Source organism: Bombyx mandarina, chromosome 11 (assembly GCF_030267445.1).
Source record: "Bombyx mandarina strain Sakado chromosome 11, ASM3026744v2".
In the NCBI taxonomy this organism is placed as follows: Eukaryota; Metazoa; Arthropoda; class Insecta; order Lepidoptera; family Bombycidae; genus Bombyx; species Bombyx mandarina.
Window position 1 is genome coordinate 5,155,469 of NC_143218.1, and position 26,876 is coordinate 5,182,344.

Sequence of the window (26,876 nt, forward strand, 5' to 3'; positions counted from 1 at the left end):
GAGGTGATTGATGGTGCGTGTAGGGGTGTCGAACACTCACTTGAGGAGATGGAAGCCTACTGGCGACCTATGCTCGAGAGGGTGCCCGACGCACCTGGGCCTACACCGGAAGCTCTTCACGCCTTATGGCGTGCGGAGCACCACGGGGGCAATTGCGACTACACCCAGCTGTGGAAGCCGATCTCAGTGGAAGAGATCAAGGCTTCCCGCTTTGACTGGCGGATTTCACCGGGCCCGTATGGTATACGTCAGGGTCAGTGGCGTGCAGTTCCTGTGCACCTGAAGGCGGAAATGTTCAATGCTTGGATGGCACAAGGCGAAATACCTGAAATTCTACGGCAGTACCGAATCGTCTTTGTGCCTAAGGTGGAGAGACCAGGTGGACCGGGGGAATATCGACCGATTTCGATCGCGTCGATTCCCTTGAGACACTTTCACTCCATCTTGGCCCAGAGGTTGTTGGCTTGCTGCCCCCCTAATGCACGACAGCGTGGATTTATCTGCGCCGACGGTACTTTGGAAAATTCCGCAGTACTGGACGCAGTGCTTGGGGATAGCAGGAGGAAGCTGCGGGAATGTCACGTGGCGGTGCTAGACTTCGCCAAGGTATTCGACACTGTGTCTCACGAAGCACTTGTGGGATTGCTGAGGTCGAGGGGCATGCCCGAACAGTTCTGCGGCTATATTGCTCATCTGTACGATACGGCGTCCACCACCTTAGCCGTTAATAATGTGATGAGCAACCCTGTGAAAGTGGGACGAGGGGTTCGTCAAGGGGACCCTCTGTCGCCAATACTGTTCAACGTGGTGATGGACCTCATCCTAGCTTCCCTGCCGGAGAGGGTCGGGTATAGGTTGGAGATGGAACTTGTGTCCGCTTTGGCTTATGCTGACGACCTAGTCCTGCTTGCGGGGTCAAAGGTAGGGATGCAGAAGTCCATCTCTGCTGTGGACTGTGTTGGTTGTCAGATGGGCCTTCGCCTGAACAGCAGGAAAGGCGCGGTCCTGTCAATGATACCAAATGGCCACCGTAAGAAGCACTATTACCTGACTAAGCGCACCTTCAACATTGGAGGTAAGCCGCTCAGGCAGGTGTGTTGTGTCGAGCGGAGGCGATATACTGGTGTTGACTTTGAGGCCTCTGGATGCGTGACGTTAGAGCATAATATCAGTAGTGTCTTGAATAACATCACAAAGGCACCTCTCAAGCCCCAACAGAGGTTGGATATCTTGAGAGCTCACCTGATCCCGAGATTCCAACACGGTTTCGTGTTTGCAAATATCTCGGATGACAGGTTGAGAATGCTCGACGTCCAAATCCAATTAGTGGTGGTAGGACCTCTTGTGAGTCCGCGCGGGTAGGTACCACCACCCCGCCTATTTCTGCCGTGAAGCAGTAATGCGTTTCGGTTTGAAGGGTGAGGTAGCCGTTGTAACTTACTTGAGACCTTAGAACTTGTATCTCAAGGTGGGTGGCGCATTTACGTTGTGGATGTCTATGGGCTCCAGTAACCACTTAACACCAGGTGGGCTGTGCGCTCGTCCACCCATCTAAGCAATAAAAAAAAAAAATCCGGAAAGCAGTCGACAGTGGCTTTTTTTTATATTTAGGCTTAGGCTACCGGCGGATGTTCCCAAGGCATACTTTCACGCCGCAGTTCAGGACGGCGGCTTGGCGATCCCATCGGTGCGAGCGATCATTCCGGACCTCATTGTGAGGCGTTTCGGGGTGCTCGACTCGTCACCATGGTCAGTGGCTAGAGCCGCCGCCAAACCTGATAAGATTCGGAAGAAACTGCGGTGTAGACCAGTGTCGATAATTTTTAAAACCAAAAAAAATAATAGTAGGATGAAACCCATTACAAAAGGAGGGGAATATTATAAAAATGAAAGGAAAAATAATTTACGGGCGATCTGAGGTCGGGAAGGGGTTGGGGGGTGGGTAGGTTTAGGGTAAAAACGGGTTTTCTCGATTTCCGGCAAAACTAAAAGTCCTATGGAAAAAAGTCAAATGGCAAAGTTGTAGGTAATAAAAAGATCTAAAACTTTTGTATTTACACTTTTTTCACATAACCTCAAAATTTATGTAAAAAATAAAGTTTTTGGTTTTTTATTTTTATCTTTTTCAAAAAAAATTATTTTTTCACGAAATTTGCTGAAAACTTACCTTTTTATGTCCCAAATACGCTGTAATTTATTTGATTAAAAATATTTATTTTTTCACCTTATTTTGAATTAATATCGAAAAAGGACCCTAATTTTCAATCGAAAATACACCCGTCAAAATATCAGCTTTTTTCAAAAAATTTGTATGTTTTCTGTTCGTTGAAATCTCTTTTTTCCGATGGTGAAAAAAAATATATATGTTACTATAGTAAATCTTCTCAGAAAATGCAAAAAATCGAAAAAAAACTCGAATTCGAATATATTTTATTAATTATTATATACAAATTTTTATTTTAAAATTTACACTTTAATTACTCGAAAAACATAAGATCACATGTTACATTGATAGAAAAAAATTGCAAATCAAAATATAATACTATAATTAACAAACAAATAAGTTAATAAAATTCATATTTATTAAGACATCTACAATATTTGGAGAAGTTGTCGAATCTTCTTTAAATTATATGCGTAGATGCCTATTTATAACTATTTTTAGATAACTTATATACCTGAGTGACCTACGAAAAATTTTAGCACGATTTCATAGCAAGATTTCAACGAGCAGAAAACATACAAATTTTTTGAAAAAACCTGATATTTTGACGGATGAATTTTCGATTGAAAATTAGGGTCCTTTTTCGATATTAATTCAAAATAAGGTGAAAAAATAAATATTTCTAATCAAATAAATTAAAGCGTATTTGGGACATAAAAAGGTAAGTTTTCAGCAAATTTCGTGAAAAAAGATTTTTTTTTTAAAAGATAAAAATAAAAAACCAAAAACTTGGTTTTTTTAATTTTTTACATAAATTTTGAGGTTATGTGAAAAAAGTGTAAATACAAAAGTTTTAGATCTTTTTATTACCTACAACTTTGCCATTTGACTTTTTTCCATAGGACTTTTAGTTTTGCCGGAAATCGAGAAAAACCGTTTTTACCCTAAACCTACCCCCCCCCCAACCCCTTCCCGACCTCAGATCGCCCGTAAATTATTTTTCCTTCCATTTTTATAATATTGTCCTCCTTTTTTCATCCTACTATTATTTTCTTTCACTTTTCATTATTTTTAAAGGCTTCGACCCTGGTCTAGTGGGCTTGGAAACAGCTCCGCAAGCATAGCCGTGTTGACTCCACATCGCAAAGACCATCTGTGCGCTTGTTTTAGCGTGAATCTCTGCACGCATCGGTCGATGGACGCGAACTTCCATCGGACGTTTACTGGTGGTAGGACCTCTTGTGAGTCCGCGCGGGTAGGTACCACCGCCCTGCCTATTTCTCCCGTGAAGCAGTAATGCGTTTCGGTTTGAACGGTGGGGCAGCCGTTGTAGCTATACTGAGATCTTAGAACTTATATCTCAAGGTGGGTGGCGCATTTACGTTGTAGATGTCCATGGGCTCCAGTAACCACTTAACACCAGGTGGGCTGTGAGCTCGTCCACCCATCTAAGCCATAAAAAAAAAACTTCGCGAATTGACACGTACCCCAGCGTCCACAAAGTATATTAGGGAGCGATGCGCGCATATAACCGGCCGGGACTTCGTGCAGTTCGTGCACACACATATCAACGCCCTCCCATCCCGCATTCGCGGATCGAGAGGGCGTAGAGGTGAAGGTGAGTCAGCGTTGACCTGCCGTGCTGGTTGCAGGGTTAGGGAGACGACGGCTCACATCCTACAACAGTGTCACAGAACACGCGGCGGCCGGATTCTACGGCATAACAAGATTGTCTCTTTCGTGACGAAAGCTATAGAAGAGAACAAGTGGACGGTTGAGCTGGAGCCTAGAACATCGGTTGGTCTCCGCAAGCCTGATATTGTTGCCTCCGGGATGGTGTCGGAGTGATCGTGGACGTGCAGGTGGTCTCGGGCCAGCGATCGCTGGACGAGCTCCACCGTGAGAAACGTAATAAATACGGGAATCACGAGGAGCTGGTCGAGTTGGTCGCAGGTAGACTAGGACTTCGAAAACTTGGAGGGGAGTATGGAGCCTGACTTCTTTTAAGGAGTTGACCATAATCGGGCTTCAGGAACCAACATTACAAATCGTTCCAATTTTAGCGTTGAGGGGATCGCATATTAACTGGACCAGGTTCAATCAGATGACGTCGGTCGTGGGGGGCGACGTCGGTTGAGCTCCGCACAGTAAACCAGCGGTAAGGGTGTAGATCAGGCCCGTCTGTTTCTCCCCCGGAGCTCGCTCCCTTGGCTTCCCTTATATTCAACATCTGAAACAGACATTAAACATCTACTGATCCAATTTCGCCGGCGTACGGCCTCGATCGGGAGGGTGGGATGATGATTACGATTACAGTCACTTAAGACGATGGCATGATGATACCGGCGATGAAAGTAGCCAAATGCCTCGTCATTTAATTAGTGACGCGCATGAATGGATTAACGAGATTCCTACTGTCCCTATCTACTATCTAGCGAAACCACAGCCAAGGGAACGGGCTTGGGAGAATCAGCGGGGAAAGAAGACCCTGTTGAGCTTGACTCTAGTTTGGCATTGTAAGGAGACATGAGAGGTGTAGCATAAGTGGGAGATCGTTTCGCGCGATCGTCGTTGAAAAACCACTACTTTCATTGTCACGGCGGCAGTCCTCTTATCTAAATTAATTGAAAAGGTAATGCTCACTTACAGTGGTCGTGTTCGCTTCGACCAGGTCTACGCTTAGTCCGACGCATCCATCGTGCTCACATGGCTACACTCATATCTGCACGAATGGAAAACCTTCGTTTCGAACCGTGTCAGTGAGACTTTGCGCCGCGTAGCCGCCGACCGCTGGCGCCACATCCCGTCGGCCGATAATTCCGCCGACGCTGCGTCTCGTGGCCTGTTGCCCGCCGCGCTCGTACAGCATGACTTATGGTACCACGGACTTTCATGGCTACATTTTGGTCAGAACTCCTGGCCGATTCAAAATCCCGTAAGAGACACGTGCGAAGAAAAACGCAATGTATCGGTGTGCTCCAGCGCGTCAACGGCACCGCCTATACAGGATGTTGATTTCATTACGCGATTTTCGAAAATTTGTTCGCGTCACCGCACTCATCTTTCGGTTTTTCAACAATTAATTTTACCTAAAAAACACCCTCTAACTAATCTTATTATTGACGATGCACACTTATGTAATTTGCCGGACCGCGGTCCATTCGCTACGCGCTTTTACAACGCTATTGGATTTTATTAAGCCGTAACATCGTGCGGCAGCGCATACATCGCTGTGTGCAGTGCTTCCGCGCTCGCCCGACGGACAATCAACCGCGCATGGGACCACTCCCAGCAGTGCGCAGATCGCGGTAGATTTTGCTGGTCCATTTTACGTGCGCACCAATAAAGTGCGTAATGAAAAAAAAGTGTGTGTGTCCGCTCCGACGCACGACTGGAGTTTACTGGATATAAAAAATTAAACGAAACAATACGAGAAATAGTTCTATATTACGACAACACGATACACAACAGATTATTAACAAATTAACGAGACACAAAACAAACGACTAACAAATATATGAAAATACAATAATGAGAGAAACGCGCGATCAGTACGAGGCTTTGTGGCGGACTGCCGGCGCAGCAGCCCGGCGTCACCTGCGATAACGCGGCCGCGCGTTGGCTCCTGATTGGCGCGCGCACGCATCACGCAATCAGGAGCCAATCAGGCGCATAAAGCATTTCGTGTGACATGCTAGGCGCATAACGCATTTCGTGTGACATGCTAGTACGATTTTGGTCCCCATAATTTTCATACCCCGGGCCTATATATGTAAATCGATTCTAAAGGAGTAAACTCCAAAAATAATAAAATGTTACGTGTCACACGAGTTGTAACTATTAAAATGGGAAATTCCCTTTATAAACGACCCGTGGTTAAAATATGTCCTCTTCCCTTGGAGTAGTTGAAATCATTAGGAATTTATTAGTTGATTAAGATTTGAAGCTTTACGTCGTTTCGATATTAGTTTTAACTTTTGAATATTAAAAGAAACTACGTGCTTTTAACGTGAGCGGCATGTTCCGTCCCGTAACAGTTTGTTCTAAAATACATATTTATATTATTATTATTCTTTATTGTGAATAATTTCTTTTCTTATTTTTTGTTCTCTGAGTACGTAACGCGACGCAATTTGGTTTATATGTATTATTCATTTCTTGTTTTTCTTGTACTGGGTCTGCGACATATTGTGTGTATCGGAATGCACCATTTCCGTGGGAAATGGTTCTTCGGCGCGACATTAGCGCCACCGCCTGCTGTTAGTGCGGCAAAACAACAGAAACAGAGTTTGTCACGCGAAGCCGATGTCGCCGCGTCGGCATGCACATAAAATTTAAATAATGTGTAAAGTCTTCCCTTTCATATAAAAAACTGGAAGATAGTGACAGTGACCTATGACTTTCTACATGTGAAGGATAGATGAACTGATTCTGTCGGCAATACTCATCCACGACTAGGACCTTCGGACGTGGATGCGGGACGATTCACGGTAAGTCGTCAGACCTAGGCCATATCCTAATCAACACCCATGTCTTCTAAAACAATAAATGGGCCATTAAACTGAGTATCTAATTTCTTTGCTGATTCGTTCTTTACTAATATAAAGTCACCTTTAACATAATTTACATGATTAATATTCTTATCATAAACACATTTACGCTTTTCCTTACATAAAATTTGATTATTATGTGCATCCTTGTTGCTTGTGCTACTTGTAAACGATATATAAATTCTAATGGATAGTAATCCGCATTATACAAGGGTTCAATACATTCACTTACTCTACATGGAATTGTACTGGATTTACCGAACACTAGTTCAAACGGTGTGTATTTTGTTTCTGTGTGAACAGTATTATTAAAATTGTAACACCAAAATGGTAGCCATTGACTCCATCTTTCTTTTCTACTACTGCAATATATTCTTAGAAATGCACTAAGTTTCTATGAGAATTTTCTAATACTCCTATAGAGCGATGATGGGATACGCAGTTGAAGTAAATTTTGGAACGAAGTTCCTTATGGGACGATGTGGCGAGGGTACTCTAACCAGGAAAAAACGTCCGTAACGTAAGATTTTTGTTAGTAATGCACACAGTGTACGACTTAACTTTGTAATAACGTACACATTAGTAATGCACACAGTGTTCGACTTAAGTCTGTAATAACGTACAAAAACATATTTTTTTATCATTCATTGACATTCATTCATTTTTTTCTATTCCTAGCAATTTACATACCTACCTGTTCCATTACAGATTACACAAATTCTTGATAAAGCGTTAGCGACCATACTTTCTTTCATTTACGGACAAAAATATATAATGAATCTATCACTACGCGCTGGAATATTTAAAACTTCGTTTGAATAATTTATGTTATCATAAAGTGGCACAAAATATTTTTTATTTTTTTTTATTGCTTAGATGGGTGGACGAGCTCACAGCCCACCTGGTGTTAAGTGGTTACTGGAGCCCATAGACATACACAACGTAAATGCGCCACCCACCTTGAGATATAAGTTCTAAGGTCTCAGGTAAGTTACAACGGCTGCCCCACCCTTCAAACCGAAACGCATTACTGCTTCACGGCAGAAATAGGCAGGGTGGTGGTACCCACTCGCGCGGACTCACAAGAGGTCCTACCACCAGTAATAAATATTCTAAATAGTATTTATTCAATGTTAAAATATTCACTTTCAAAATGATATTCGATGCATACTTGCACCGAAAGTCTAAACCTAGAATTCCATCAGCCTTTAAAGGAACGTTGTCGAAAACATAACACTTGTTATTAAATTCGATGTCAGTATTAGCATTACGATGAATCATGTTTAACATAACAAAACCTGGTGACTGAATTTGACCTCCTATACCGTTGATGTCTCAGGTACGTCTTGCTTTACTTGCTCAGCATAATACACACGTTGATTACCATTACCCTTACTATAGGTTGAAGCCATTTGATTCTTACCTTGATTATATTGGTTAATGTTGTTGTAATATGTTGTCGATAGCCATTTTTCCTACCATTGTTAAAACTCATTCGATTCTCATTCATACGATTACCATTCCTATTGCGTTATTGGTTTTTTGTTGAAAAACAAATTCAATTTAAAGTAGTACAGACTTATTTATTATCTTCAGTTACACAAATACACACACAGCAAGAACACTGAATTTAAAATGGCGTCTTCTAAAGTGCTGCCACCTAATGTCAATATAGTTTTAATTTTCTTTTTCTGTTTCGGATTGCATTCCTCTACCACGATTTAAATTATTGTATGTTGCACGATTGTTCTGTTTATAATTGTTATTGTTACCTTCTCTGAAATTACTTACATATTGATGATGATACCCTCGATATCCACGTTCTCTGATGCTTTGTCGTGATTGAAAATTAAGTTGAAACTTACCTCTACCTCGACGAGAAAATTGCACGATACTCTCACCATGTGGTCCGGAACCAGTAGACATTTCTTCATCTTTCGCTTGTATCACGTCCTTCAGATACTCGTAGTTACGCGCTGCAATGATGGTACTTAGTCGCGAATCGCCAGGTCCATCTGAAAACCGTCTTACCGCCAACTTTTCATTTGAAGGTTTTAAAACTGCGTAATTCTGAGAATTAGCGTCGGCCTGAGATATTGTTAAATTTGAAAAGAAATTTTCAATTTTGGTACCGTACTGGTCGATAGTTCGCCAACCTTGAGAAATTGTTTGTAAGCGTTGTTGTATAGCAGTAAACGATTTTTTCGTTAAAAGTGTTTTTCTTAAGTCTTGGATAAGATCATTAACAGAGACATAGTTCGAAGCCATATGTAACTCTGCATTTTCTGAAAGCCTACTTTTTAAAACAAATTTAATAAGTAAGTTGTTACCAGGATAAGGTAGCATTTCCGAATACATTTCCACAGAGTCAATTATGCTTTTAATGGTTTTTTCATTATTGTCCATCACAAGGGATCAAATTACACGCTGTTTTTAAATCAAACTCCATTTTCAAATTTGGTTTTTCACTAAATTATAGCGATAGATCACTATCACTACTCTCTTTTTTAAAATCGGTACATAAATCTAAAATATCCTTATAAATAGAATTAATATTCTCCCAATTAGAATTTACAGATTCCAACACTTGAGTATTTATACCCTTTTGTTCACTAAATAATCGAATAATCTGTTCACTTCTCTTAAATATTATATCTCATTCAGACAATTTATTTTTGGATGGAAGGAAGATCTTCCCTTTAGTATTACAAAACGCCGCATTAACGTTTTCTAAAGCACAATGACATGTTTGACTATTCAAACCGGATATCATTAACGCATTGCAGTAGAAATAGTTAGGATGGTGGTAACCCGTGCGTGCTTCGTATTATTCGTTTATTATTATTATTATTATTTCGTATTCGTACTTCCTTCTTCCTTCCATCCAGCGGCTGTCATAGAGCGATACTCCGTTTTGTTTGAAATGTTTGTTTTTGTTTGTATTTTTTGTTTGTTTGTATTTTAGCAAGATTTCGATATTCTTAAATTAACATCATACAGGTTTTTCAAAAAATAATTTATTTTTGGTTACCTTACCCAAAAATCTTGATTTGCCTTTCTTAATCAAATATTTCTAATTTGTTCTAAGCATTCTATTAATTCATTTTCCATACCTTACTAAAATTTAATTATAAATTTACATACCATGTTACCATGTTTCGTGAGTAACCGTAGTAGCGCTGGCTTACCATATAAAGACTTCAGAATGCAAACATGGGTCGAGTTAGATATCTATTCTAAAAGATAAACGAAAAAATAACTATAAAGTATTAAATGTTGCACACCCTACCTCTGTCCTTCTCGGAGCTCGTCGAGCGGTTATTGCCCCCCAAGAAACGGTGGGGCAGCTTGCGCCCGATCGCTCGACCGCACGGAGGGGTTCTCCCCCCGCGGAGCGGGAGGTACCCTCCTGGGGTAAATTCTCTTTATAACTGATAATTCTTGATTTTTGATTTCCTGTTTTTATTAACCAGGGGTGCGGTCCCCTCGGACGCCCTCGCGACTGGTCTCCCACCAGCCATTCATCTCTTCGTCGGGTGCCAGAGCTTAAGATTGGGGTATTTTTTAGAGAGGTTTATGTCCTCGTGGCCCCGTGCCTCGCAGCAGCGGCCCCGTCCCCCACGCGGTGAGGATTACGGGTTGGCCGGCGGCTCGCCGAGTGCAAAGCAAAACGACAGACCGCCCGACGCTCGAGTGAGCAACAATTCACAAAGCCACGCCGGTATACCGGTATCCCCCTCTGGAGGGCGTTCCCTTGTAGCTGTGCAGCCGGAGACATGGCGACCAGCGGTGGGAAGGAGCGCAAACAACGCCGACTCACTTTCTCAACGAAGAAAGGCAGGCCAAGAGAGGCCCGCCACCTCCGGTGGATCACGCCGAAAATTGTTCGGACGTGGCTTCAAATCAAAAGAAGAAACAAAAGAGAAAATATAACCAATAAAACAATTACAACAAAAGAAGGCAAAACAAAACAGACAAAACAAAACAACATAAAGGGGAAGAAGAAAAGGAAAGCGAGGAGGCCCAGGCGTTCCCAGAAGAAACACCCTTTAGCCAGTGAAAGGCGTGGAGAGCCCAGAACCCCCTGCTGGTTTTGGTCCGCGTCGCTCAATCTCTCCCGCCGTGACACGACGAGAGAGAAGGAGCGATACCCCTGGGAGTGAAAACCTAACCTAAACCAATTTTTTTTTTTTTTTTTTTTCGGGTTGAGGGCCGAACCTCCTACGAGGTCCCCGCGCAAAAGGGGCGCGCGGGGTATGTGAGACTCAACGGTCTGCATGGTGTTGTGAGCAGACCGCGGGCCCAAGGATTTTAGGACCCACCCACTAAACGACTTCTAACCTAAACCTAACCGTATAAAACTTATAACACCAGTTTTTTCCCTACCTGTGCTGATAACCTTGAGAAACTGTTTCAGCTTCTCCTTGACGTGTAGGTGAGCTCACAGGGCTCAAGCCGGGAGTGTTGCTAGCACTGTCCCTAGTAAGAGCAGTGCTTCGCAGAATCTACCACCGGATCGGAAACGCGACCATCTGAGAAGATCCGGCGAGAAACTTAGTAGTGGGCTGTGTCTATGGGTTAATCCACACGTCAACGAGTGAGGGCTCAAGCCCTTCGTCGCAAGCGACGGGTTCGACGAAGACGGTGACCGGTGCTTGTGGTACCTAAAAGCACCGTTAATGAATCGGGAGGATCCGTAATGAAAGTACTAGTGCAACGCACATTTAACGTTTTGATCTAATCTATTCTATTTAGGGCCAACATGAAGTAGATTTTTCAGTGCAGGTCGTTCATTTTGACGTGCGTTGATAACGTGTTACTGTGAGCATTCAGAGTGCTAGTTTACTTCGTCACCCGGGGAGGAGGACGGCGCAGGCGCGGGTGACGGGGCCGAGGGCGGCGCGGTGGACGACAGGTCTCAGGTCGCAACGCGCCGCAGTGTGTCGCGTCGCCCGCCGCGTGCTGTTCGCTGCTCGTTGAGTGTCGTGGAGTGTCTCGCCACGTGATGTGTTCTCGAGCCGCACCGCTCTGACGGCCACATGGACAAGTACCGAGCTGTCTCCACGCCGACCTCTCACATCGTGATCAGGTAAGTCCCGGTACAACCAGCCTAAACATATGGCTGCGCTTCGAGGTTGCTGTCATTAATTGCCAATGCTTCTAACAGAAAACACAATTCTCGCAAGCTGATATCTACGGTATGACAATACCAATAACTATGTATTGATTGACTTATTGTCCTGTAGAATTTATTTTTATATAAGAACAATGCCCGTCCTGATGCTTACAAAATTGTTAGAATCATTCGGGTCAAAAAAAAGCCAGATATTTTTATTTTGAATGTACAATGTGTACTACTTAGTGCAATATACAATTTATTCTCAACCTTTGCTATCTTTGTTAAAATACGATACACAAGACTGCCGTTGGTGGCAGGTGTTGTAGACCGCCAGTGGTTAGGGCTCCTATCATTTAGTTTGAATTTCCTGTAGAAGTGAGGCGGTGCAACCTAATAATGTACGCATAGGTGATTTGCGCCAAATCTGAATTGTTCATCGATGAGAATCACCCTGGATGAGACAAAGTCTCTCAGGCGTTTGTAGAGCAGACGCTCGTATAGTTTGTCTAGAGACACAAGGAGACTAATCAGGCGGTAGCTCGTCGGTAGAATAATGGGTTTACAGGGTTTATGTATGCCGAAACCTTCCGTTTCCTTCCACACCGCGGGAAAGATATAGTTCCATGTCATAGCGGCATTGAAAATAGATACCAACAACACGATCAGTTGGGCAGGTAGAAAGAAGCTTAATAACGCGGTTAGCTGTACCGTCGGGACCCGGAGCCTTACGAGGACGTAGGTCTTTGATCAGATCTTTAACTTCCATCGGGGTGACGGTTGGTTACGCGTACTAGGGTGGAAAGGAGGTTCTGCGTTTGACCTCACTGTCTATTAATTCTACATGAATTCTAAATACTCATCACCTTCGGCCTCTTCTGATTCCCGTTAGCCGAGGATAGTGGATCGAGTTCTTTATCGACTGCAATTACATCCCGATGCATATTCGCGTTTACCTTAAGGAAATATTCCCTAAGGTTGTATATCACTCGGTAACGTAGATCCCTGGCATTCAACATACCACGACTCCCACATTTACGAGGAATATACAACCTCATCACAGATGAACGCAGATGTCGCAATCTGTATGCCGTTAACAATCGCCTGACTTTTCTGTCCAGTGCGTCCGACTCTGATTGTGTCCACCTTAATATGTTAAAGGAATATGCTAAAAACATAGGCGTGACATACCCAATAAGCGGTCGGATCTTGTTTCCGCGTGATAAATGGCTTTTTAAAACCTTCATAAGAAGTACTGATCTCTAAACGATTGTTCCGTATCTATAGGTCTCCGATTCAGAAAGAGATTTGAGCACAACGCCATCATTAAGTTGTAAGTAATTTGGGTTTACAACTTTAGCTTTCTACGGACATTTATCAACCTTAAATTTCATCCCAATGGTTTTACTACAAATGTTGTTTTTTTTTAAGTATTGTCATCAAGCTATTGGGAATAAATTATTTGAGGTCATCTATGAACAATTTCAACATTTCAGCAATTTGAATGGTAACCACTTACTTCTCGCCACTTTAGCCACGCTACGGTTATTCTGTGTTGAATACTGAATTTTAAGTTCCCAGATCTGCGTATCACATCACATGTAATTACAAGTTGATCGTCAACGGAAATCGGACCGTTGTCACCCGGGTCTGGCTCCTTGAATAACATGCACTGGGTGTTAGCAACACTCGATACTTGGCCGGCGGCCTGTAGCTGCTGTTTCCAAACGTAGTAGAAGTAGTTCTGGTAGCTCTGTGCAGCTCTCGGTGCAGATAGCGATGTCGTCTGCCTAAATGAAAGTTCGCGAGGCTGAGGACTGCGCCACTTCAGTGAGTCCGAGCATGGCAGGAAGGGACCCAGTACTGAACCATCTTTTACTGGTGGTAGAACCTCTTGTGAGTCCGCGCGGGTAGGTACTACCACCCTGCCTACTTCTACCGTGAAGCAGTAATGCGTTTCGGTTTGAAGGGTAGGGCAGCCGTTGTAACTATACTTGAGACCTTAGAACTTATATCTCAAGGTGGGTGACGCATTCACGTTGTGGATGTCTATGGGCTCCAGTAACCACTTAACACCAGGTGGGCTGTGAGCTCGTCCACCCATCTACGCAATAAAAAAAATAAAAAAAACCTTCGTTGGTTTCTAATTGCTTGCACATGTTCTTTCGAGAATTTGCGCACTCCACTGCTATTATTTTCTTAGTCTCCTTCTTTATTAATCTTACTAAAAGAAAAAAAGCTTTTTCCCGCAACTTCGTCTGCGTGGAATAGTTACTTTGGCGTAACGCTAAATTTTACCCGTCTCTTCATTTATGAATTATCGATTTTAGTTCGGAAGCTATCAATTCGACCAAAAGTTTTTATCTATGTATATTCACCGATTTCTCGAGAATGCTTGGACCGATTCTGATAATTCTTTTTTCTTTTTTTTTTGTTCGAAAGGGTAGACTTCCCAGATGGCCCTGTAATCATCTGATGATGGGATCCTGGCGAAATCCAGAAAAATCTATAATTGTCAAAGCCTATTTTGAAGTGATTTGGGTGTTTCAATGTTGTATTTGGATAAGGATATCATCTTTATAGAAACACCTTTACAAATAATGCTTTATTTTAGAACAAATTTGGTTAGCATAAAAAACGTTATAGTGAGCCAACCTTAACATATAGACATATGCTGTCACATACTTTTTTTAGATCTTTTAAAGGGGAACAATTCTGTCATACATTATTTTAGCGCAACTTTAACCGTTTCCGCAGCGGACGTAGCGAAAAATCTCAAAAAGAAAAAAAAAACATTATTTATTGGTGCTCCATTTGTATTGACCTTACCGTGATGTTATATAGCCTACAGCCTTTCTCACTAAATGGGCTATCTAACACTGAAATAATTTTTCAAATCGGACCAGTAGTTCCTGAGATTAACGAGTTCAAACAAACAAACTCTTCAGCTTTATAAATTATCACAAGCGACCCGCCCTCGCTTCGCTTCGGAAACTGTATTTATTATTGATTTCTTCACTATTTAATGGATGTTATTATAAATACAACCCTTACTCTTCAATCAGTATCTATTAAAAAAAACGCATCAAAATCCGTTGCGTAGTTTTAAAGATTTAAGCATACATAGGGATATAGGGACAGAGAAAGCTTCTGGGGGGTGCCAAATTTTCTACGCATTAAATACTTAACTAACGATCCAATCCGCACGACTTTATAAAGGGTGTCCTAAAGTTAACGCAAGATTTAAATTTGTCGCCATTTGTGCAGTAAAGTGTTAGCATGCCTAAAAAAACAATTCGATAGCTGACAGCTTTAGTAAAAATGGAGCATTAAGTAATAAGAGATCATAGAACCTAACACAGAGTTACCTACCATCGTAATAGGAAAACTACTCGAGTTTTTCTAATCCTAATTCAGACCCATCAAATTTTCGATAAATTATAAATGTTAATACTTAATCAAACGATAACAGTTTTTTGGCTCAGATGTGTGAAACTCAAGTCAACAGCTATCCAAAATAAATGATTTGTTATAAATTAAAATACACCTTCCTATTTTTACCCCTTCTAAGAAACTAACATTTTGCACTCAGTAGTTTTCATTATTAACTACATTCCTAATGAATAACCCATACCGCAGAATATGGTTTCTAATTTACGAGATTAATGATGAATAATTATTCCAACTAAACTTAGAACTATTCAATAAGTTAATAAATTGAAAGTTATAAACGATTACATAACGATATGCCCAGTATTTTTCCTATTTCGGAGTTATACCACCGTATCTTATATTATACCTTTAAACGAGAAATTCTTGTATATATATAATCTGAATCTCGGGAACGGCTCCAACGATTTTTATAAAATTTCGGGACAGGGAATTTCGGGAGCGATAAGTCTATCTAGCTACGATTTATTTTCAGAAAATGTTGTTTTATTCGTGTTTTCAATAATCAACTTTATCGATAACCAACTTTATGGCTTTTCCCCATATCGATTAGCGAATAATATACTATTTTTCATAATTGAGAGCAACTAACTGCTGTAAAGACACAATAACACTAAAGCTATTTCAGCAGGTGGCGTTGTTAAGCCACCCGAAGCCAATGAGTGTTTGGTTTAAGGTTAGACTAAGAAAATGAATTGCTTATTTATATTGTTTGTGTCTTTTTAACTTACCTGTTGACTTAAAAATGCCTAAACGATCTTGGAATATTTCATCATTTTATCAATAATATATGTTATTCGAATTTAAATATAATTTTTAAAAAATATAATTCATCAAAAAAAAAAATACCGAACAAAGCTCGGGCATCATCTAGTTAGGATTAATCTATAAAATTCGTACCGTGTTACAGCGGTATTTTGTTTCTTATTTTTTGGGTAAAAAATTAATTACAAATATGATACAAGCTATATAAATAGTAGGTATAATAGTAGGAAAATGCTATAAATAACACATTAACAAACTTGAACGGCTTATTAATACAAAAACTTAGTTTCCAAATATTAGTGTAGGTACTTACTTTTGTTGTATGGAAACCCTTCTCACGTTGATGCCGTAACACAGATCTTGTTGTGTTGTCTATATGCTATACTTGCAAACATAGATTTAGAATAAATAGTTTCCATTTTGGTGAGCTTAAGCTGAATAAAACAAGAATAAAACTGGAAAATAGAAATACCACCGTAATAGGAAGCGATTTTAAATACCGCCGTATTAGGAGCTTTTACCTTACACTGTAGAATACGTGTCTTGATTATTGAACAATATTTCTAAATAATAAAAGCTTGGCGGCAGCCATTCGAAAATTTCATACAAAATATGGTCGGAATAGTGTTTTAACTTCGTCAACTGTGAAGCGATTAATTGAAACTAAGATGGAGGGAGACTGGATTCGTTGGAGACGCCAACACCACACTGGTCGTCCCGAAACAAGCATTTTAAATGTCAATATAGAAAAGTGCGTGAGCGTGGCGGTCACAATCCAGAAACCTCAACTCGGTGCCGTGGACAACGTTTGCAGATTTCAAGGAGCCCTCTACAGCGTATACTCACTAAAGACCTGGGCCTCCATGCTTACAAAAATTCAATTAACATAGTAACTGAAGCGTAATGACCAGGTACAGCGAAGAGAAGTTGTGTAGTGAAATATTTAACATCATAAATAGATGCTGATTTTTCGAGAAAAATCACCCTAAGCGGTGAAGCACATTTTTACCACGACGACTTTGTTAATACCCAAATTGCCACTTTTGGGAATCTGAGAACCCACATGTGATTGTCGAAAAACAAATGAATCCACAACGTGTCACTCCTTGGTGTGGATTTTGGGCTGGAGGCATAATTGGACCATACTTTACGGAAAACGAGGCTCGTCTAGCACTGACAGTTACTGGTGCTCGATATAGCGACATGATAACACACTGCTTTCTGCCGAAATTGGATGATATAGATGTGGCCAATATGTGCATTAAAGGAGGAGACTCAGCGCTGCATCAACGACATTCAGCCACACTTATGCAAAATGGTCGGGTAAATTTGGACAAACGAGTGCGTATGAGCGTGCTAAGCCGTGGAGGTAATTTGCCTGATATGCTATTCCATGAATAACCCTATGTAGTTTATGATTTAGTAAAAACTAACTGAAAAGACTAACAACTGTGTTTTATATTTCAAATATTGCGCTTTTTTGAGACACCCTTTATACATACTGTTGTTGATTTTAGGTCGTTTAGGTGGACAGTCGGACAGCGCACGTGACAGTAGGTGATGGTAGCCAATCATAGCTCTCGCTATGGACTTTGGTAACCAATGATAGGCTAGCAGTTTGTTTGCTGCAGTATGAGTTCAACATATTTTATTGTTTAGGTCGTATCATTCATAAAATAACGGTGTGAAATTATTACCGGATTTCAAACTACAAGATTAAATTGTAAAGTATTCAAAACGATAGGACTAATTATAAAATAAAATTATCAAACATGAGATAAGACAGTACACCAAGCGTCAACCAAGAATAACAGGGATTCCAAATTACATTTTAATAATTTTCATATTGCACATGCTGATATCGTTTTAATAACAAAGCTTTGACGATCTGGTATTTAAATATCTTCTTCGTTTGACAAACGTGGCATCTTATGCGCTACTAAATAAATTCTTAAGGATTTTACTTAAAAATATAAAGATCTTGGGCAGGGATTCACAAACTCCGAGTACCAGTGCAAGTTCAAATTGCCTACAAACTTAAGCTTTGTGCATCACAATTTTATGATTTAGTAATCTGGAAATGGTACTTGTGCTAGCGCTGCGGAGGTGTCGGGTCCACGGACGGCACGATGAGGAGCGGTTCGTGAGGTGCGGCGCGCAGTGGAAGCATGGCAGCGGCGTGGTGGGTGTGCGTGTGGGCGGGCGGGCTCTGGGCTGCGGCCGGGTGGCGCGGCGCCGCGGGCGGCTGCGGCGTGGCGGAGTACGCTTGCCGCGCCGGCCCCTGCGTCCGTCTGGACGCGTACTGCGACGGCGAGCCGCAGTGCGCGGACGGCAGCGACGAGCCACCGCACTGTACACCCTGCAACCGCACCTACTACGGTCGCGCCGGCGTCGCGTACTCGCTGGCCGTCCGAGGGCCCCCGCGCGCTCCCTTCCTGTGCCACCTCACGTTCACGGCGGGCGGCGGAGCACACGGCGACCTCGTGCAGCTGGCTTTCGACGAATTCCGCGTCGGGCGCTACGAGCCGGCCGCGCTGGACGGCTGCCCCGACGGCTACATGCAGGTGTCGGAGCTCGGCCGCCCCTTCACCGGCGGCTCGTGGTGCGGCGAGGCGGACGGCGCCGCCCTCTACTACAGCGAGACGGCGACGGTCACTGTCTCTGTCAAGTTGTTCCGGGTGCGGCTCGGCGAGGCGTTCGGCTTTCGGTTGCGGTACAAGTTCTTAGCGCAGCGCGAGGCGGTGGTTCGGTTCGGTGCTCTGGAAGCTCCACTGGAGCGCGGTGCCGTATCTCCAGGAACGTACTGCACGCGCACCTACGAGGAGTGTCACCGCAAGGCGTGCCGACTACAAAGTCCTAACTATCCTGGCATGTATCCCAGGTACATATATAATAATCTTCTTTTTTTAAAATGTTTCTATACCTGGCAACATATAAAATTATAATATAATCTGTAAAATCTTGCAACCATCAGAAACGTTACCTGCTACTGGAGCCTCCGACAAAAAGACATCCCAACGTGCAAACACGCGATGATTTCTGTTCGACAGGAGTACTCCCACAAAATGCAAATCAAACGGTCGATATCGATGGCGAGGTGGGTGAAGCTCATTCAGGACGAACGTCCGGTCCCGCGGACTCACTCATATTATTAACAAAGAACTAACCTTGTGACAGTCTCAACAAGACCGGCCGAGCGGTGAGGGCGTGGCGTGAATGTACCGGGGAGCGGGACAGACTCATCTTCTACGACGGCGCTACTACGGACGACCCCGTGCTGGTGGAGTACTGCGGCGGGGACTGGTTGCCGCGTGTCACCTCGCGGGGTCCAGAGATGCTGGTCGCTTTCCACTCGTCCCCGTTCAGCGCTCCACTGCGACCCGCCGCCCCGGCCGCCCCACTCAGAGGATTCGAACTGGACGTAGACGTCGTATTTGCCGATTCTGATTCACTCGACTACGCCAGGTGAGAAAAATAATAATAATATAGTATCTATATATTAATACGTAAAGCAAAAACTTTGTACCCCTTTTTACGAAAATTGCGCGGACGCAAGAGTTTGAAATTTCCCACACTTATAGAGAATATAGCGAAGAAGTGCAGAATGGTAAATTTATTTTAAATAATGCATTAATAATACATTAAATCAATAAAAAAACGTATTTGACACACACACATATGAATACTCTATGTTTATTGTCAAACTTTTGTTACTCTGTTAGTCTGTGGTCAAATTGAGAATAGGTTAATATTGTTTATTTGTCTCTAGTATACATTATTGTCTATCGTCGCGTCGTTTCATTATGTTTCAAACCGCAATAGGTAACCGCAATAAGGTAATTAAATGGGAATGTTCAAAATTTAGGGAGTCCAGACGTTGTGAATTTCACGTGAAAGCTTCCTCTTCGGAGGAAGAAACGAATTCGACGGCAGGTCCGGGGGGGCGTGGCCGCCGCGGCCGACTGCGGGCCCCTGCACACACCCTACCGCCGAATACCACGTGTACTTGGACTTTTCACGGGCGACCAGGTCAGTTCTTACTGCTGTATCAACAAAGTCAATAAGACACGAATAGTTTGTTATCCATCCAAATTTATTTTATCACATTCATACATAGTGTTGGCTCCAAGGGGAAAATTGTACAGTTCCAAAAGAGTATGTTATTTGAGCACCTTTACTACATATGTTAGTTAAGTTTTTTTATTTTTTTATTGCCCTTGTAGGCAGACGAGCATACGGCCCACTTGATGGTGAGTGGTTACCGTCGCCCATGGACTTCAGCAATGTCAGGGGCAGAGCCAAGCCGCTGCCTACCTAAGTACAAATGGTAGCGTGTTAACGAGTACGTGTTGCTAAGTGCACTACTATACAAGAATAAAATAAAATAATTTGACACCACAAAGACGATGCACGGCGCGTCAACGTATTGAGTTAGGTATGTACAAACCGTACCTATAGTTGCTCCTTCAGAAACAACACACTTATTAATATGTTAATGAATAATCTAGTTAATCATCAAAACAATTTTAGAGGCTTTTTTTCGGTATCGAGTTCACTTCTCGTCGCAAATTCGCCTTTATGTCTTCTACCGAATGAATACATGTGACATAAAGTAGTAATATGAGTTTAGAAAAAAAAAAAAAATGAGACTGGATCCATATCTGGTGAATAGGGTGGTTGTTCGATGGCAATTGTTGAGTTTTGGTCAAACACTATATTCATAATGATGGCCTTGTACGAAGGCGCGTTATCGTGATGCAAAATACAAGAATATTTATTTCCTTTTTGTCGAATTTGCTCTCATAAACGCCGCATAACACTCAATTAATATGCTATATTTACTACTAGCGACCCGCCCTCGCTTCGCTTCGGAAACTGTGATTTATTATTGATTTCTCCACTATTTAATGGATGTTATTATACATATAAACCTTCTTCTTTAATCACTCTATCTATTAAAAAAAACCGCATCAAAATCCGTTGCGTAGTTTTAAAGATTTAAGCATACATAGGGATATAGTTGTTATTGTGTATTGTATCAATACGTAAATTGATTAGATTGTATTCTTCTACCCACTCATGTAATGCTTTCCTTCGTTAAGAACGGTTAGCTGTTAGAAAACTCAATTGTTGAGTTAAGCTCGCCATTTTTATATCTCATCGCAATTACTGTAATATTAACTGTGTGTACAATAAAGAATAGGGACAGAGAAAGCGACTTTGTTTTATACTATGACCTTTCGGCAATGGGTGCGTGTGCACAGCACGGCAACTGTCAAAGAAAGATATCAGTATGACTGTGACGTTTGATCGACTTACGTCTCGCGTCCAATAAAAATACGTTTCACGAATGTTGGGTCGGAATGGACTCGTTCTAGAATGTCCTCAACGACTCTTATGCGATTATGTTTTTGAATTGCAGAAAATACAGGTCTTTTGAGATTAGCCGAGTGGCAATATGTTTCATATCCAAATGATTTTTTAAAATGATACGGATCGACTGCTGAGACACAGAAAGATCGGCGGCTATCTCCTCAACCCCGAATGAGGATTTTCAGTTACTATTTCCCTTCACTTTTGGGATGCTAACTTCAACTACATGTAATTATTATTTTTTTATTTTTTTTTTTGCTTAGATGGGTGGGCGAGCTCACAGTCCACCTGGTGTTAAGTGGTTACTGGAGCCCACAGACATCTACAACGTAGACGCACCACCCACCTTGAGATACAAGTTCTAAAGTCTCAGTATAGTTACGACGGCTGCCCCAACCTTCAAACCGAAACGCATTACTGCTTCACGGCAGAAATAGGCAGGGTGGTGGTACCTACCCGTGCGGACTCACAAGTGGTCCTACCACCAGTAAAAAAGTTTCAGTGACTCCAAATATAAAATTCTAATGGCGATCCAAAATTTAATAAAACAAACTTTTGTTCGATGTTTTTGTAAATTACGAAATTCGCAATACAAATTAGATATGTGTAATGTGTTGTTTAATGAAACAAAAAAACAAAGTTGTGCTTTGCAAGGAGTTATTTATTTTACTATTATTATATTAACTTATTTCTACTTCCACCATAGATAATAAATACTATTATGATAGTCGAAGCTAGTGCGCGGGAAATTTAAATGTAATGAAGGGCCAAGAGAGCTTCGTTTACATATGATATAACTAAAAAAAAAACAGCACTGTATTGAATCTAAATAACAGACGCAAACTCCGCCCAAAAATGGAAAACAAAGATATCAATCTAACAACAACAACAACAACAACAACAAAAAAGAATTTGGAACTATAAACAAATCATCCATTCCTGATACTCTTCTGAATAAATGTAGTATAAATATAGAGCTTGTCACACACCACTGATACATATCGACGCTTGAAAGGCAAACGTGACTAAGCGACAACAACTTATTTATACATAAATGATAGGCAACCATATTCGATGCCCAAAAAAATATATTTCTAGGTCTATTAAAATCATTTCAATCCTACAGCTAGATTCGTTAAAATATAACTTTTTTCAGGTATTTCAACTTTAAATTAGTCTACTTTAAAGTTCACGCATTGTCGCTTAGTCAGTTTTGCCTTTCGAACGTCGAATTATCTACACGCTGCGAAAAAGAAACACACGAGGGTTATGTACGAATTAATTTTTGTTACACAGGTGATCTCGTTTGGATCTATTTCTCGAGTTTCACGCAGTATTCGCTGGTGGAGGCGCGACGCGTCGAGAGCAACGAGCGCGAAGAGGAGAGCAGCACGAGTGCGGTGGCGCTGCGTGCCGCGTGCGCCGTGGAGCTGCGCGTGTGGGACGGCGGCGGCGAGGGCGAGGCGGGCGCGCGCTCCCTGGGCCACTACTGCGACGCGCCGCCCTCGCTGTGCGCGCGCGCCTCGCTCGCCAACGCCACCCGCGCCCCTCGCCCCTGCGCGCCGCCCGACGGCTACGTGTCCGCCGCCTCGCTGCTGGCGCTGGCGCTCACCTCGCGCCCCGGCACGGCCACGCACCCGCTCACCTTCTCTCTCCACTATGAGTTCGTGGACGCGCGTCTCGAGGGTCTCCCGCTGCCGGACGACGGCAGACGAGCCCGGCCCGCCCCGGAGGAATGCGCGAGGAGGTTGACCGCGCCGGGATCGTTTTCCTCTCCGCGGAACGCACTTTGGTTCGGTCGTGGTGGAGCGCGACGCTTGCGTTGCGTGTATAGATTCGATGGGGAGGGTTCTCGTGTGGTGCTCGACTTGCAGGCGGCCACATTCGGTCGAGAGCCTCGATGCGCGACGCGGCCTGATCCGGTCACCGGTCGACCGAACTGCGTGCCGGACCAGATAGAATCCCATGATGGGGAGACCGAGGCGGAGGACGGAGGGCCCACTGATTTCGACGGGGACGAGGATGTGCCTTTGCGTGTTCCACATCTGCGTATATTTGAATCCCCGTGGCCCGGTTACAGAGTAAGTTGGAAGTTATCTTATCAAATATTTTAGTCTTATTAGACCGAACATCTTAGTAAGCAATAATGCATACAGCGCATTTGTTTAAAACTGTACTTGAATAAAAACAATAATAGTCGTTCAAGAACCTATTTCCGAAAGTCGGGTGCGGTCCTCTCGACCGCAATATGTAACATTAACATTTAGTAATTAATATTTAATATTCACCTTTAAAATTTTTGTATAGAATATTTGTACGGATTGTGTATATTAAAGTCAGTTAATAAAATTTGAACTTATGAATTATCAATAAACATCTCAATTAAAATCTCTAATGGTCTCTTTTATTTCACCGGTTGCTGATAAGCTTGTGTCAAATGGTACGTTTGGAAAATATGGTGACCATCGCCCGTCGACATCCACAATGTATCTGCTCGGCTAGAGTGTGAAGTAATAGAAGGAAGTATCGGCAGGTGCCGGTCGGGTGCATATGTGACAACAGCAGCGCGCCGCTCCGGTTCGAGGCGAGCGGCGGCGCGCTGGAGCTGGAGCTGGTGTCCCGCTCGCTGCGGGCGGCCGAGGACCACCGCCACGTGCACTTCCGGGGCTCGTGGTCGCGCGAGCAGCCGCGCCTCTGTGCGGCCAGGCGCCGCCTCGCTCCCCCCGGAACGCATTTCCGGCTCGCCTTTCCTTATAGGTTTGGATTGTTTAATTTCAAACTTTTTCGTCTGTGTGTTGCATGTCGCGTGACGGTCGGCCGCGGAGTAGGGATATAGTGAAAGGCGCTCGTCAGTACAGCCAAGGCCAATATGGCGGCGCCTATAGTTCGCAGCCAGTGCCAGTGCTCCACGCTATTTTGTTTGTTTTTGTCAGTGTTTAATGTAAATGTTGTTTGTCAGATTTGTTAAATGTCTTTATTGTGAAAAAAAGTTGCACTTTTATGGTGTTTTCATAAAACCACACTTTCCTTTTTTTTTAGGAGCACAGGACCTTATTAATAAAATTAGGTAGTTTGTTCCGCGACTAATTAAAAAAGAATACGGATTGGGGGCCGGCCTCTTTGGATTATCATCATGGACACATCTCAAGCCTGCGCCTTAGTCGTCGTGGTCTAACGGATAAGACGTCCGGTGCATTCGTGTTGAGCGATGCACCGGTGTTCGAATCCCGCAGGCAGGTACCAATTTTTCTAATGAAATACGTACTCAACCAATGTTCATGATCGATTTCCACGGTGAAGTAATAACATCGTGTAATAAAAATGTAACCCGCAAAATTATAATTTGCGTAATTACTGGTGGTAGGACCTCTTGTGAGTCCGCGCGTACCACCACCCTGCCTATTTCTGCCGTGAAGCAGTAATGCGTTTCGGTTTGAAGGGTGGGGCAGCCGTTGTAATTATAATTGAGACCTTAGAACTTATATCTCAAGGTGGGTGGCGCATTTACGTTGTAGATGTCTATGGGCTCCAGTAACAACTTAACACCAGGTGGGCTGTCAGCTAGTCCACTCATCTAAGCAATAAAAAAAAAACCGAGGACCCCAGCTTGACGCTCTCTACTGGAATGAAACTATGTGTGCTGATATGAAAATTAGAATAGCTAGAGCATAGCAGCGGTTTGGCTCTGCCCCTGGCATTGCTGGCGTCCATGAGCGACGGTGACCACTTACCATCAGGTGGGCCGTATGCACGTCTGCCTACAATGGCAATAAAAAAAAAATGGCGCCTGTAAAACTGTTCAATTTTTTTACCCCAGCAATAGGATATCAGAATGCGGAGAGACTCCATTCTTGATGGAGGCGCGCGGGAACAGGTCGGTGTTCCTGCGCGTGTGGGGCGAGGAGATGACGCCATCCGCTCCAGGGACCGAACCTCCGCCCTGTGCGACCACCAACCGAGTGTTCGTGTACGACGCGCACACCTCCAAGTGAGTAGAAACATCTTTACTCGTCTTATCGGTCCGATCGTGCAGATGACTAGTACAGGTAGCGATCTGTGACAGGTTGGTGCGCGTGATCTGTCCGGGCGGGTCGGGCGCGGCAGTGCAGGTGTTCACCGAGGAGTGGTGGGGTCGCGGCGGACGGTCGGCAGCGTTGCTGGTAGTGTGGGCGGCGCGCGAGGCTGGCAGCGCGCGGCTGGCCTGGATGGAGGTATGGCGCGCCGGACAGAACGCCAGCTCGTGTGCGCACGCGTGCGGACCGCTGGGCGCATGCATGCCGGGCGCACTCTGGTGCGACGGTGCGGAGGACTGCCCGGGTGGTGCGGACGAGCGGGGTGCGTGCGGGGCGGGAGCGCGGCTGCTGGCGGCGCTGGGCGCAAGCGGCGCGACGGGCGCAGCGGGTGCGGCAGGGGGCGCGCTGCTCTTGCTGGCAGCGCTGCTAGTGCGCCGACGACGACGCGCCGTATCGGACAAGCGGCTGTTGGGTGCGCTGGCGGCAGGAAGACGCCTCACGGAGGAGCTGTTGTACGACGCGTCGCGAGCCTCGTCGACCGCATCCTCCTGACGGCGCGAGCGCTCCGTCGAGTACATCCACGTGGACCGCGAGACCACGGTGTGACGGAGCGCCTTGTCCTTTCTCGCGTCGACTGCTCGTAGCGTTGTCGTCGGACTGTCTTGAGTCGGTCGGTGATTGTGTGATGTTCGCATGATATTCGCGTGAAGTGCTCAGTGAAATCGACTAGTGTAATTTATTTTCTTTTTATTTCGTTTCGTTGTGAATCGGATCGCGCGAAAGGACGTCCTCCCGATGACTTAGTGGCGCGGAGATCACAGGCGGACTCGGTCGGCGCGGGGCCCTATTCGTACGATATCGTATTCTCCACTTTATATATATTTGGTTGTGTAAATACACAGTAGTTAGCCAGTGCACGGCCCCGACCGTGGAAGCGTCCCCCGTGTCTCCTCGCCGTGATGTCGTATGTACATATGTATGTGTGTGTACATTTGATTGTATATTAGTACCATTGACGATCTGTCCCGTCCCTTGTTCCATTTCAGTTAAACTCTACAATAAACACCTAGTTCTATGAACTGATTACCACATACACCTTGTTTCATTGACCACGAATGCTGCCGATATTGTATGGCAGCTGTATCGTCCTTCGCCACTAAGAGCTTCTTGACTCGCATTCCCAAACAATATCATGAGGCACTTCATTACCAGACTTTAACAAAAGTAAGCTTTTTTTTATTGCTTAGATGGGTGGACAAGCTCACAGCCCACCTGGTATTAAGTGGTTACTGGAGCCCATAGACACCTACAACGTAAATGCGCCACCCACCTTGAGATATAAATTCTAAGGTCTCAGTATAGTTACAACGGCCTCACCCTTCAAACCGAAACGCATTACTGCTTCACGGCAGAAATAGGCAGAGTGGTGGTACCTACGCGCGGAC

The 26,876-nt window shown here is 43.7% G+C and overlaps 1 protein-coding gene across 2 annotated transcripts; it reads left to right on the forward strand.

Moving 5' to 3' along the window:
* The first annotated feature begins 11,651 nt into the window (after nucleotides 1-11,651).
* LOC114239595 (uncharacterized) lies at nucleotides 11,652-26,524 on the forward strand. 2 transcript variants are annotated; one of them, XM_089730792.1, is made up of 9 exons: nucleotides 11,652-11,803; nucleotides 18,142-18,926; nucleotides 19,020-19,142; nucleotides 19,223-19,510; nucleotides 19,911-20,074; nucleotides 22,715-23,499; nucleotides 23,943-24,175; nucleotides 25,236-25,406; nucleotides 25,482-26,524. In XM_089730792.1, the coding sequence occupies exons 2-9, from the start codon at nucleotides 18,214-18,216 to the stop codon at nucleotides 25,981-25,983; spliced, it is 2,979 nt and encodes a 992-aa protein (XP_089586918.1). In that variant the 5' UTR covers nucleotides 11,652-11,803; nucleotides 18,142-18,213; the 3' UTR covers nucleotides 25,984-26,524. The 2 variants fall into 2 exon arrangements, with proteins under 2 accessions (XP_089586918.1, XP_028025677.2); XM_028169876.2 differs by having other exon boundaries at nucleotides 23,952-24,175.
* Nucleotides 26,525-26,876: the final 352 nt, after the last annotated feature.